Source organism: Canis lupus, chromosome 4, assembly GCF_003254725.2.
Source record: "Canis lupus dingo isolate Sandy chromosome 4, ASM325472v2, whole genome shotgun sequence".
In the NCBI taxonomy this organism is placed as follows: Eukaryota; Metazoa; Chordata; class Mammalia; order Carnivora; family Canidae; genus Canis; species Canis lupus.
The window spans coordinates 59,825,585-59,838,000 of record NC_064246.1 but is presented as its reverse complement, the minus strand read 5'-3'; the positions used below and the strand labels follow the sequence as shown (position 1 = coordinate 59,838,000).

The 12,416-nt window shown below is 43.0% G+C and overlaps 1 protein-coding gene across 3 annotated transcripts in view; it reads left to right on the top strand.

Annotated features, from left to right (window-relative positions):
- Positions 1 to 12,416, top strand: part of ARHGEF37 (Rho guanine nucleotide exchange factor 37) — a 55,174-nt gene that overhangs the window by 16,735 nt on the left and 26,023 nt on the right. For all 3 annotated transcript variants that reach the window (XM_049109254.1, XM_049109255.1, XM_035715607.2), the window contains exons 2-4: positions 548 to 744; positions 1,937 to 2,060; positions 10,387 to 10,534. In XM_049109254.1, the coding sequence (XP_048965211.1) occupies positions 559 to 744; positions 1,937 to 2,060; positions 10,387 to 10,534 (458 nt within the window). In that variant the 5' untranslated portion in view covers positions 548 to 558. The remainder of the gene's footprint in view (positions 1 to 547; positions 745 to 1,936; positions 2,061 to 10,386; positions 10,535 to 12,416) is intronic.

Genomic DNA, 12,416 nt, shown 5'->3' with positions numbered 1-12,416 from the left:
CACGGAATGCCACGATCACAAGCTTTGTTTCAGGAAGTTTAAGCTGGAAACACCTCCAGGATGCATGGGTGTGGGTGGCAGCAAGAGGTAAAGGGATTTAGACTTGGAAAGATGCTCCTGGAGGCTGTGGAAAGAGCCCAGGGGTCGGTTGTGAGGCCTGGTAGGTAGGTAGGTTAGGTAGGTAGGTAGGTAGTGGGGGGTAGAAAGGAGGTAACCCCTAGGACCCCCCAGGAGAGATGGTAAGGGAGACTCAGCTGAACCAAATAAAGAAATCTGGGTCAAGAGCTGGGGAAATAAATAGAAGAAAAGCTAGGCAAGCAAGCATATTATCTGACTCCTCGAAGATAAATCGACAATTATCTGAGCCATGTTCTACCTTTTAAAATTGTTCAGATACCACCCACAAATGCGAATACACAGTTCTTCCTGCAGCATGCAAGCCAGAGATGTTTTTAGGCCGCTCGATGAATAGTTGTCTTTGGATGAGAGACAGCAGTGTTCCGGTGGAGCTCCCAAGAGTGAGTCAGGATATGTTTGCCTTTCCTAGAACCTGCTGACATGGCTGAACATGGGACTGATGAGCCGTCCTCCAGGACAGGGAGTCCTGATGGAGAATGTCAGGTCTTGGAGGACAGATCGTTGCTGCATCAGAGGTTGGCTGTCAGGGAGCTCATTGACACTGAGGTCTCATACCTGCACATGCTCCAGCTCTGTGCCTCGGACATCAGGAGCCGCCTGCAGCAGGTATCTTGGTGGGGCTGCACACAACCTTCCTTAGGCAGACATGGCTCTTGGCTTCTGAGACCCCACATTGGTTTCAGGGGCAGGCTTGATGGAGGGGAAGGTGTGATGGGTGTGAAGCCACCTGGATATAAGCTGTGTCATTTCTGTGTATTGGCCATGCAACATTCAGCAAGGCCTTTGACACACTGGAACCTTAGTGTATTCATCTGCTACACAGGGAGAGGAATAATTAGCTCAGAGAATCAAGTGAGCTAATGGATAAAATAGCCCTTTATCGAATTTGAAACAGAGTGCTTAAACTGACCTGTATCGTACTTGTCTCATTTAGAAGATGGCAACATGAAGATATTATTGCTATGATGGGTTTTTATACCTCTTCCCCCTGATTTCAGAAATAATAAGGTTCTCTCTATAAAATGTTAAGTATCCCTTAACATGTAAGCTCCATTAGGTCAAAGACTGTTTAGCTCAATAGCCCCAGATCTGGACTCATAAATCAGAGACTTCAATTAGTGTTTCTTGAATGAATGACGTACTGAAGTAGGAAATGTGGGAGGCCAAAATCCTCTCCTATTTTACCCTCCAGATATTAGGAGTTTTCTCTGTAGGCATTAAGCAAACAACTATAGATCCTTACTTATTCTAGCAAAAATAAGAGCATACTCTAGAGATTTTTTCTACAGTTAGGTACTTGATTGTGTATCCAGGATACACACACACACACACACACACACACGTACACGCACACACAATCTCCTATATATACCTGTGTACATATAAAGATGTCCTTCTGTGGTATTGCCAGTTAATGGTAGCCAGAGTTCAGAAGACTTCTCAAGATAATGGTAGTGAGTGCCCAGTGTGTCGGAGCTGGAAGGAAGCCCAGCTTTCCACCCTCTGTGACAGGGAACTGAGAGAAGAAACATGATGGCTACTAGATCTAGGATAAAACACCAATTCAGCTTTCATTTCATGCTGAGCACTCTGTCTCCCTCCCTCCTCATAATGAGAACACCTAATTTATGCATCATTGATAACGTTTTTCAAAGCCTCACAAACATTCTACTGGGGCAGTCTTCCCAAGAGTAATAGGACCCTGAAGGTATGAATGTTTTGGACTGATCTCCAAGGCCCTCAGTTAAGTCATCTGCTCAACTACCAGAGACTCCTGTGGCTTCTTTGTTCCTTCCAGCTGCCCCAGGGAGATCTGGATGTCCTGTTCTCAAACATTGATGATGTCATCGAGGTGAATAACAGATTTCTTCATGATCTGCAAGAGACAGAATCCAGGGAAGAGGAACAAGTGCACTTAATTGGTAAGCAAAAGACAGGGCAGTGGTCAGCCCCAGATTTCTGTGGAACTGTCCTCAGCATGTGGGCATTGCTGAACTGTCACCAGAATTTCAGGGTAATGTAGCTCAAGGGGGGTTTCTTTTGGGGATCCCTGAAACACAGCATATCAGAGCTGGTAGGACTCTCAAATAATATCCAGCCCAACCCCATCACTTTACAGAGGAGGGCATTTACTGGGGCGTAAACACAAGGAGGAACTAATTGGTGAATCCAGGTTCCCATTCTTAAGGATTGACAACTTAGTGAGAGAGAAGAGAATTTTAGGTAATAATTTGGAATTTGAAGAAAAGAAACAATTGTAGTAACCTTTGGGTATGACAGTAGTTCCAAGAAGAGGACATTTAAACTGAGGCCTGAGTATTAGGAAGGAGATACTTAATAAGATCTGGAGGGAGAGCAGAGAGAATGGTTGTGCAAAAGGCCCTGAGGTAGGGATAGGCCTTAGAGTGAAGGACAGACAGAAAGAACCCTGGTGTGGCTCCAGGGGAGTTCGTGAGGGGAATGTGTTAGGGGATAAGATGGAAGAGGCAGAGAAAGACCAGATCATGTAGGGCCTTCTAGGCCATGGTAAGCAGTTTGGATTTTATTCTGAATGTGATGAGAAACCATTGGACAGTTTTGAGCAGGAAAGTGATATGGTCTCATTTATGTTTTTTGATGACCTATTTGGCTGTTGTGGACGGTGGGTTGTGAGAGTGGCAAGAGTGGAAGCATGAGAACATCGGGGGCCTTACTGTCACCCTGGTGAGAAATGGTGAGAGTGTATTCATTGTGGAATGGTTAGGATGACCCTGTAGAGTATAAAAAAGGAGGGATGAGTGGGTATAAACCTCACACACCTGTGTCCCTCATTCTCCCCATCTGTTGCCCAGGGGTCACTTGACAAAACCTCAAGGTCAGGGGTTTCTGAGGGGTGTCAGATGGGGAAGTTAAAGGAGTGCCATATAGAAAAGAGGAGGGGGAGGGAAGGGCACCCAGCACAGTACCCACCCAAGTTCCCCGGCCTTTACATCACCGATCTGCCCTTTCTGAGACATGAATGATCAGGATTAAAAATAACAAACACACAAATTTTTTAGAAAGCCCACTGAGTGTTTACTAAAAGCCTAGCACTATTCCACTGTCCACATATTAACTCATTTCATCGCAAGAACCCTGAGAGGTAGATGCTGTTACGTCATTTTACAGTTGAGGACACTGAGGCACGTAGATGGGAAATAACCTGCTCTAGGTCACACGGCCAGGGATTTGAACTTGGGCATTCCGTCTCTGGAGCCAGTGCTCTCAACAGTGGCACTGAATAGCTTCCACGTAGTAGAGAATGGGATCAAAGCCTGTGTATTGTATGTTTATTATTCCTTTGAAAATAGAGTTCCTTATTGAAACAGCAATGTGAATGAGTTACCGTTTCCTATAAAAGATAAATGAATACTAAATTAAGGAACAAGACTTTCTTTTAAGTATCTGGGTAGATATTCTCAACTTTCATCATTGTATCCTTATTTCTGTTACTCATTACCACTTATTTGAGTGGGAATCAGTATAGCCTCAGGCTGAAGACACGCTAAAGATCTGGGGACCCTGAGGTCAGGTTCTTCTGCTCTGTGGTTTGAAATTCAGTGTGCTTCCTTTGTTGAAGTGTCCTTGCTTGCAGTCTCTACCTTCCTGGTTGTTGTGCAGCAGAGTCAGGATGTCACTTTGTTTCCCAGGCATACCTAGTGACAACTCCATTCCCTGCCTCCCTAGTAGAGCTGCCAGATAAAATACAGGCCCCAATTTAATTTAAACTTCAGATAAACAATGAATAATTTTTTAGTAGCAGTACATCCCATGCAGCATTTGGGTCATACTTATACTAAACATTTATTCATTGTTTAACTGAAATGTAGTCCTGTACTTTTTTCGCCTCTAATTTGGCAGTCCTATTTCTTGATGTTTACAGAGTCTACAGAAAATAGCCCCCTCATCCTTTGCCCCTTGTGGTTAGCCTAAAAGAAGCACAAAGAATCCACGTGGCTCTTCTCTTTGGTGCACTATGTCCTAGGTCACGACTGCCCTCGCTCCTGCCAGCTCTCTATTCCCCATCCAGCCCCCATGCCTCACTGTGCAAGGAAGACCCTTTTTCCAGTCCTGTAGCCATAGCATTTAAAAAAATTTTCAGACCTCAGGCATGACTGTCTTTACCAGGCTTTTCTCCTCCCAGGTGACTTAGGGCCCCCATCCTTTTGACCGAGTCCAACACAACTCTGACCTTCCCAGGAGTCCCTACCCTGGGTTGTCTCATTAGAAGGCACCATGCAGTAGCTGGGTACAGTCCAGTAGAAATGCAATTCAAGCCACAAATTTAATTGTAAATTTTTGAGTATTTAGAAAATTAAAGCAGCAGGAGAAATTAATTTTAATGATATATTGGATTTATCCTAGTGTGTCCAAACTAACATTTCAGCATGTAACCAATATAAAAATGATTCATGAGCTATTTTACTTCTTTTTTTGTACTAAGTCTTTGAAATCCGGTGTCTTTTGTATTATACACATTGCAATTGAGATCTTGTATTTCCAGTGCCTAGAAGCCACGTGTAACTGGTGACTACCACATCTGGGCAGGGTGGGTCTGATGGGTTGGAGTCTGGCTGGCAAGGCTCTGCCGGCCACAAGTTCCTTCATGTCTCTGAGTCTCAGTCTCTGCCTCTTTGAAATGTGCCATTCGTGACTCTGAGTAACATGTCCTAGCTCTTTCATTCTCACAGTACTGTGACTTGTTGATTACTATTATTATTATCCCCATCTTACTAAAGGAAAGCCTGAGGCTCAGAAAAGTTAAGTAACTTCCCCAAGGTTCCGCAGCTTGACCAGGCAGGGTTGAGCCCTAACTCTTGTCCATCCTGCCTCTCCTTCTCATCTTTCCAGTTAATCCTGGCTACGGGTATTCTTCTGATGCTGGGAATAACTTTTTCACTACTGTGACTTGTGTCTGTGTCCAAAGGACAAGAGGAAAGGAAACATGTCTGTATTTCTGCATTCCTGGCATTCCTGCTCCTTTGGATAGCGTGCTTTCTGGGAGTTTGCCTTCTTCGGCCCCTAGTCACATGGGTTATGATACAGTTTCTTTGCCATCAGTCACATTCCCGCTGATGCGCACTGGGTTAAGGAGAATGTGAGAACCACCCTAGATGTCAAGGCAACGCCCGGGCTCTCTTAGCAGGGAGGGGTTCTGTAGTTGGCTCATCTCTTAGCATGCAGATTCTCGATAGCTACACTTCTGTGTCCTCTTTCCTATCTTCTCCCTCCTTCTGGGGGCTTCTCCTGAGGCATTCTCTCTGAGGATTGGCTGGACCAGAACTGGGGATGAGGACTGGTCCTGGGTGGCAGTCTCATTGTGGAAATCTTTGCTGAAAGCTGGACCACGGTGGGCAAGGCAACATCCCATGCATCTGACGGGGGCCTAGTCCAGGTCAGAGGCTCAGCCTGTAGCTTCAGCAGGCAGTAGGGTCAGCTGGGCTTTCTGTGGTCCACAGTTCCCCACCCTCTTTCATGGCTAACACATTTCTTTTCATCCTAATCACTTCCCTCTAGATGGACAACCAAAGACTCTTGTGGGTACTTGAGGTAGTGTTCTTTTTTTTTTTTTTTTAAGATTTTATTTATTTATTCATGAGAGACACACACACACAGAGAGAGAGAGAGAGAGAGAGAGAGGCAAAGACACAGGCAGAGGGAGAAGGAGGCTCCATGCAGGGAGCCCGATGTGGGACTCGATCCCGGGTCTCCAGAATCACGCCCTGGGCTGAAGGCGGCGCTAAACCCCTGAGCCACCCAGGCTGCCCTTGAAGTAGTGTTCTAACAGCCATTCCCATAACCACTTTGGACACCCTAGTTAAGTCTCAACATAGTATAGATCTCTTTTTTATATTAATAGACTACTTTTTATAATGTTTTTAGGTTTATTGAAAAATTAAGTAGAGTGTACAGAGTAGACTCTACAGTAGAATGTATCCTCACCCCCAGAATTTTGTGCTTTGCCTGCTCTAAAAATCTTCCTATTCATCCCTCCTTCCCCATCACCATTGGTAAACACTGATCTTTTTCCTGTCTCCATAGTTTTGCCTTTTCTATAATGTCATATAGGTGGAATCATATAGTAGGAGGCCTTTCCAGAGTGGCTTCTTTCACTTAGCAATATACATTTAAGGTTTCTCCTTTCTTTTCCTGTCTTGATAACTCATTTCTTTTTTTTTCTTTTTCTCTTTTTAATCACTGAATAATATTCCACTGTATGAACATGGCACAGTTGATGGATTTACTTACTAAAGTGCATTTTGATTACTTTCACGTTTAGGCATATTCATTTACTTATGAATAAAGCTGTTATAAACCTTGGTGTTCAGGGTTTTTAAAAAATCATCTTTAAACTTCTTTATTGTGGTAAAATCTACCTAACATATACAATTTGCCATTTTTCCCATATTTAAGTGGGAGTCTAGTGGCATTGAGTATGTCTACATTGTTGTGCAACCATAGTCACTGGCCATCTCCAGAACTGCTTCATTATCGTAAATCAAAACTCTGCACCCTCTAAACCACAACCAGCCTCTGGTAACTCCTATTTTACTTTTTGTCTCTGTGAATTTGGCTACCACTAACTCATCGAAGTGTAATCATACAGTATTTGTTCTATTATATTTTGCTCTCTCTTAGCATAGTGCCCTCAAAGTTCTTTTTAAACTTTTTAAATTTTAAAATAATTTTAGATTTATAGAAAAGTGGCAAATACAGAGGTCCTGTATAACCCTTGATCTAGTTTCCCCTGATTTTAACATCTCAGATATTCCAAGTACAATTGTTGATACCAGGAAATGAACATCATTGCAATGCTGTTAAGGCTACAGACCTTATATTTCACGTTTTCCCAGCTTTCCTATGAATGTCTTTTTTCTGGTCCAGGATCCAATCTAGGTTACCACGTTTCACTTTATTGCCATGTTCTCTTAGCCTTCTTTAGTCTTGTCTGTCCTTTGTGACCACAATACCTCTAAAGAATCTGAGCCAAGTTTGTAGCATAGCCCTCAATTTGAAGTTTTCAGTTATTAATATTGAAATGATTTTATAGATCTTATGAAAGTTTATGGTATGTACAATATATATTTTATAAATTATAAAAATGTATATTTTATAAACATTTTATATATTTATAAAATTAAAGTGATTTTCATTCTTAAGTTGAGGTTATGCATTTTTGGCAATAACATCATGGCCAGCGTCCTGTCCTCCTTAGTGCCTCAGAACAGGGGCACATGATGTTGCTATGTGTTACTACTTAGAATGATGTTAACTTTGTTTTTTTTGTTTGTTGTTATTTTTAGATTTTATTTATTCATGAGAGACATAGAGAGAGAGAGAGAGAGACAGAGACAGAGACATAGGTAGAGGGAGAAGCAGGCTCCATGTAGGGAGCCCAATGCAGAACTTGATCCTGGACCTGGGGATCATGCCCTGAGCCAAAGGCAGATGCTCAACCACCAAGCCACCCAAGATGTCCCGAATAATGTTAACTTTGATCACATTGTTGGTAGAAGGTAATATCTTCTATGTTTTTCTGCTATAAGGTTACTATTTTCCTCCTTGTAATAAATAGCTTATGGAGAAAAACTTCGATATTATGCAAATGTCCTATTTCATTGCAAACTTTCACCCATTATTTTTAGCAGCCATCAGTGGCTCTTGCCTACAATAATTATTACTGGTGTTCTCATGGTAATTTCTTTATAGCTTATTCCTTCTACACTTATTAATTGCAGTTTTTCTTCTCGCCTATTCACTTGTTCAATTATTTATTTATGTCAATATGGACTCTTGGACATTTACTTTGTTCCATGAATCAGAATCTAGTACTATCATTATTTATTTTCTTGTTCTGATTGTACCAGTTGAGAGCTCCTTCAAGTTGGCTCCCGTGTCCTGTGTCCTGTCAGTATGCCTCTAACAATTTTTGAGTGCATCCTGTTTTCTGACACCACAAGATGTTCCAGGATCATCTGTATTTCCCTGCCCCATCTTCGGAATCAACCATCTCTCCTAGAAGCCCTGGTTCCCATTTGGGGGGAATGGTATTTAGACACCAGGCTCTAGGCTGTAGGTGTGCTCATTGCCTCTGGGGTGTCATTGTTGCTTTGCCCTGTCAGCTAATAGAGCTAGGAAATATATACATACTAACGTATGCATATACGCTTATCTATATTTCTTTCTATATCTATCTATCTTTATCTATATATTTAAAACCATGAGTTCAGGGGCACCTGGGCAGCTCAGTGGTTGAACATCTGCCTTTGGTTCAGGTCATGATCCCGGGGTCCTGGGATCGAGTGCCACATCAGGCTCCCCACATGAAGCCTGCTTCTCCCTCTGCCTATGTCTCTGCCTCTTTCTCTGTCTTTCATGAATAAAAAACAATGAGTTCATACTGATACCTACAGTTCCAGTCCATTCACTCCATGCTCACCTCTCATCCCTTTTACCCTTTCCCATTCCCTCATTCTTTCTACCCCAGTCCATCCACCTGCTACAGGTAACCAATCTTATAAATTACTGATTTAAAAATATGAATACTTCACAGATTTGCCTATTATTCTTGTGCAGAGACTACGCTAACTTTGGTATATGTGCTGCTGAAATCGAGCACTAGAGTGATCTATTTATTTATTTTTTTAAATATTTTGTTTATTTATTCATGAGAGACACAGAGAGAGAGAGGCAGAGATGTAGGCAGAGGGAGAAACAGGCTCCGTGCAGGAAGCCCAACATGGGACTCGATCCCAGGGCCCCGGAATCATGCCCTGAGCTGAAGGCAGATGCTCAACTGCTGAGCCACCCAGGCGTCCCTAGAGTAACTTATTTATTTATTTATTTATTTTTATTTTTTAAAAGATTTTATTTATTCATGAGAGACATAGAGAGGGAGAGAGGAAGAGAGGCAGAGACACAGGCAGTGGGAGAAGCAGGCTCCATGCAGGGAGCCTGATGTGGGACTCGATCCTGGGACTCCAGGATCATGCCCTAGGCCGAAGGCAGATGCTAAACCGCTGAGCCACCCAGGGATCCCAGAGTGACCTGTTTAAAACAGAAACCAGATCACCTCTGCTCAAACCTCTCTTATTGCTTCCAGCCACCATTGGAATAAAATCCAAGCACTTTACTCTATCTAACCTACCTACTTTGAGGCCCCATGTGATCTGGTGTTAGTTTCTTTTTATTTTCTCTGCTTTGTGCCCTTGTTTGGTCTAGCTATTCTTGCCTTCTTGCTGTTGTCCTTATGTCCAGTGTTCTCCTGCCTACAGTTTAAAGCCCTTTGCATTTTTCCTTCCGTAAGCCTGGAGTGTAGCTTCCACTACACATTTCCAGGGCCAGGTGGTTCTGGTCTCTGCTAAACATGCACATCTTCATGGAGGCCTTCCTTAAATAGATCTACTACTTTCTAACACCTTCTATTGATTCTTGGTATCATCATCACCTAACATATGCAGTATATTTACTTATTGTCGTTTTCCCCACTGGAATATAAGCTCCATTAAGCAGAGGCTTTGTTTTGTTCACAGAGCTTGGAAGAATGCCTGCATATAATCCATAAATAAGCTGTTGGTAAATATTTTGTGAGTAAAATTTCTGTCAGGTATTTTTACATGCATTATTTGATTTATTCCTAACAAAACACTAGGAGGTAAATACTGTTTTTATTCCAGTCTATGGATAAGAAAATGGAGGGTCCAGGAGGTCAAGTGCTTGCGCTAGGTTGTGCCACAGGGGAAGGACTGACTGGAGATCTAGCCCTAGTTTTCTCTGACTCCAAAGCCCATACTTGTGACTATCTGTGCTCTGCTAAAGTGTATCTTTGGACTGGAGGTTTGAAGTTGTACTTGCCACACATGGTGATTGTAAAGCTATAACACAAGTATACTGTGTTTGCATATGGTTTGTAAACTGTAAGGCAAATATGAGAATTATTAATATTATTGCCATTATGACAGCTACCCTTTATTAAGACTCCCAGTGCACCAACCTGAAGCTCTGCATCATTCTGTCACTTAATCCTTATGGCAGCCTTTTGAAAGTGAGATTAAAAAAATGGAAACTCAGGAAGAAAAGGTAACTTGCCCAAAGTGGCAGAACTGGCTAGACCTGTCTGTCTCACTCCAGAGCTGAGGGCTTAGCCGTCTCACTCACCACCTCTGTGTCCCAAGTAAAGGAACATACAGATATGCCTTTGAGGGCTTCTTATTGCCTTTTCACCATCAGGTAACTTATTCCTGAAATTCCAAGAGGAGTTGGAACGAGTCTACAAGGTCTACTGTGCCAGCTACGACCAGGCCTTGCTGCTGGTGGAGGCCTACCGGAAGGAGCCAGAGCTGCAGCGAGAGATCCAGGGCATCATTGAAACAGTGGTGTGAGTAGAATAACCAGTGAGCACTGGCTCCTGCTGCCATTGACCTTGAGGTTGGGAGCTGTCAAGGTCTCACCCCTCCTTGGTGCTGCTCATGCTGCTTCAGGAGTATCTTAGGTTAGGTTGCGGAGACAAACAATTCCCAACTCTCAGTGGCTTCAAATAACAAAGGTTTATACCTTCCTTATGCTCCACTGTGGTTGACTTGAGCCTCTTCTCTCTGCCATCCTCACTTTGGGACCTAAGCTGACATGTGCCCCTCTCTGGATTATTGCCAATTACTGTGGAAAAAGACAAAAGAGCTCTGGAGGGTCTGATGCTGGTAATTAAGTGCTCCAGACTAGATGATATTCATCACTTCTCACAATTCATGGGCCAGAACTAATCACATGGCTATGTCCAACCACTGGGAGGCCAGGGTGTGCTACCCTGCCAGGGTGTCCAGAGGTGGAGAAGCAGAAACACTGGGTGAACAGCACTCATGTCTCCCATGGGAAGGGCAGTGAGATGGTGGGAACTATGTGCTGTAGGTGGCAGTGGTGTGAAGCAGGTTTGTATTACCTTGGAAGGCCTTTCTATAGATAGCTGAAACTGCCCCATGAAACAGAATCAAAACTGCCCTGAGTGGCCTCACTGCCCAGAGCTGGCATCAGTGGGTAGAAGATATTTTTTATTATTTATTTTTTTCAAAGATTTTATTTATTCATGAGACACACACACACACACACACACACACACACACAGAGGCAGAGACACAGGCAGAGGGAGAAGCAGGCTCCATTCAGGGAGCCGGACGTGGGACTTGATCCTGGGTCTCCAGGATCAGGCCCTGGGCCGAAGGCAGCGCTAAACCACTGAGCCACCTGGCCTGCCCCTAGAAGATATTTTTTAAATTAAGATTTTGAACGGATAATAGTTACATAGTTCAAAAGCTTTAAAACATCCACATTTATGCAGCAAAAAAAAAAAAAAAAATATCGTGTCCTGTCTAATCAAGTTCCTTCATCCACACAAATACTACTCCCAGCCCTAAAGTAGAGGTAACCACTTGTAAATTGCTTATGGATCTTTGCAGTGTTCCTTAATACATATAGAGCAAATATAAGTATATACTCTTATTTTACTGCCTTTTTAAAGAAAGTTTTTTTTTTCACTTACCATATGTCTTGGACATCTTCCCATTTCAATATATACATGTATAATCCTTTGAATAGCATGTTCTTCTACCACATGGCTGCTCCCCAGTTTATTTAACTAGTCTCTATTAATGGACAGTGGTTTGCTTCTTTTCTTTTGATATTACAGATAGTGTTCAGTGATTATTCATGAACATATGCCATTTTAGTTAGGTGCAAGTATTTTTTTTTAAGATTTTATTTATTTATTCATGAGACACAGAGAGAGAGAGAGGGAGAGAGAGAGAGAGGCAGAGACACAAGCAGGCTCCCTGCAGGGAGCCCGATGTGGGACTTGATCCCCAATCTCCAGGATCACTCCCTAGGCCGAAGGTGGTACTAAACCGCTGAGCCACCTGGGCTGTCCAGGTGCAAGTATTTTTTTTTTTTTAAAGATTTTATTCACTTATTTTAGAGAGAGAGAGTGCATGTACATGAGTGAGGGGAGGGGCAGAGGGAGAAAGACTCTCAAGCAGACTCTGTGCTGAGTGCGGAGCTCCATGCAGGCCTTGATCTCTTGACCCTGAGATCATGACCTGAGCAGAAATCCAGAGTTGGATGCTCAACCAACTGAGCTACCCAGGTGCCCCATAGGTACAGGTGTTTCTGTAAGGTATATGTCCAGACGTGGACTTCTTACTCAAAGAAAGTATGTATGGATAATTCTGGTATTGCAAAATTTCCTTCTGTAAAGGCTATACCAGGTTACA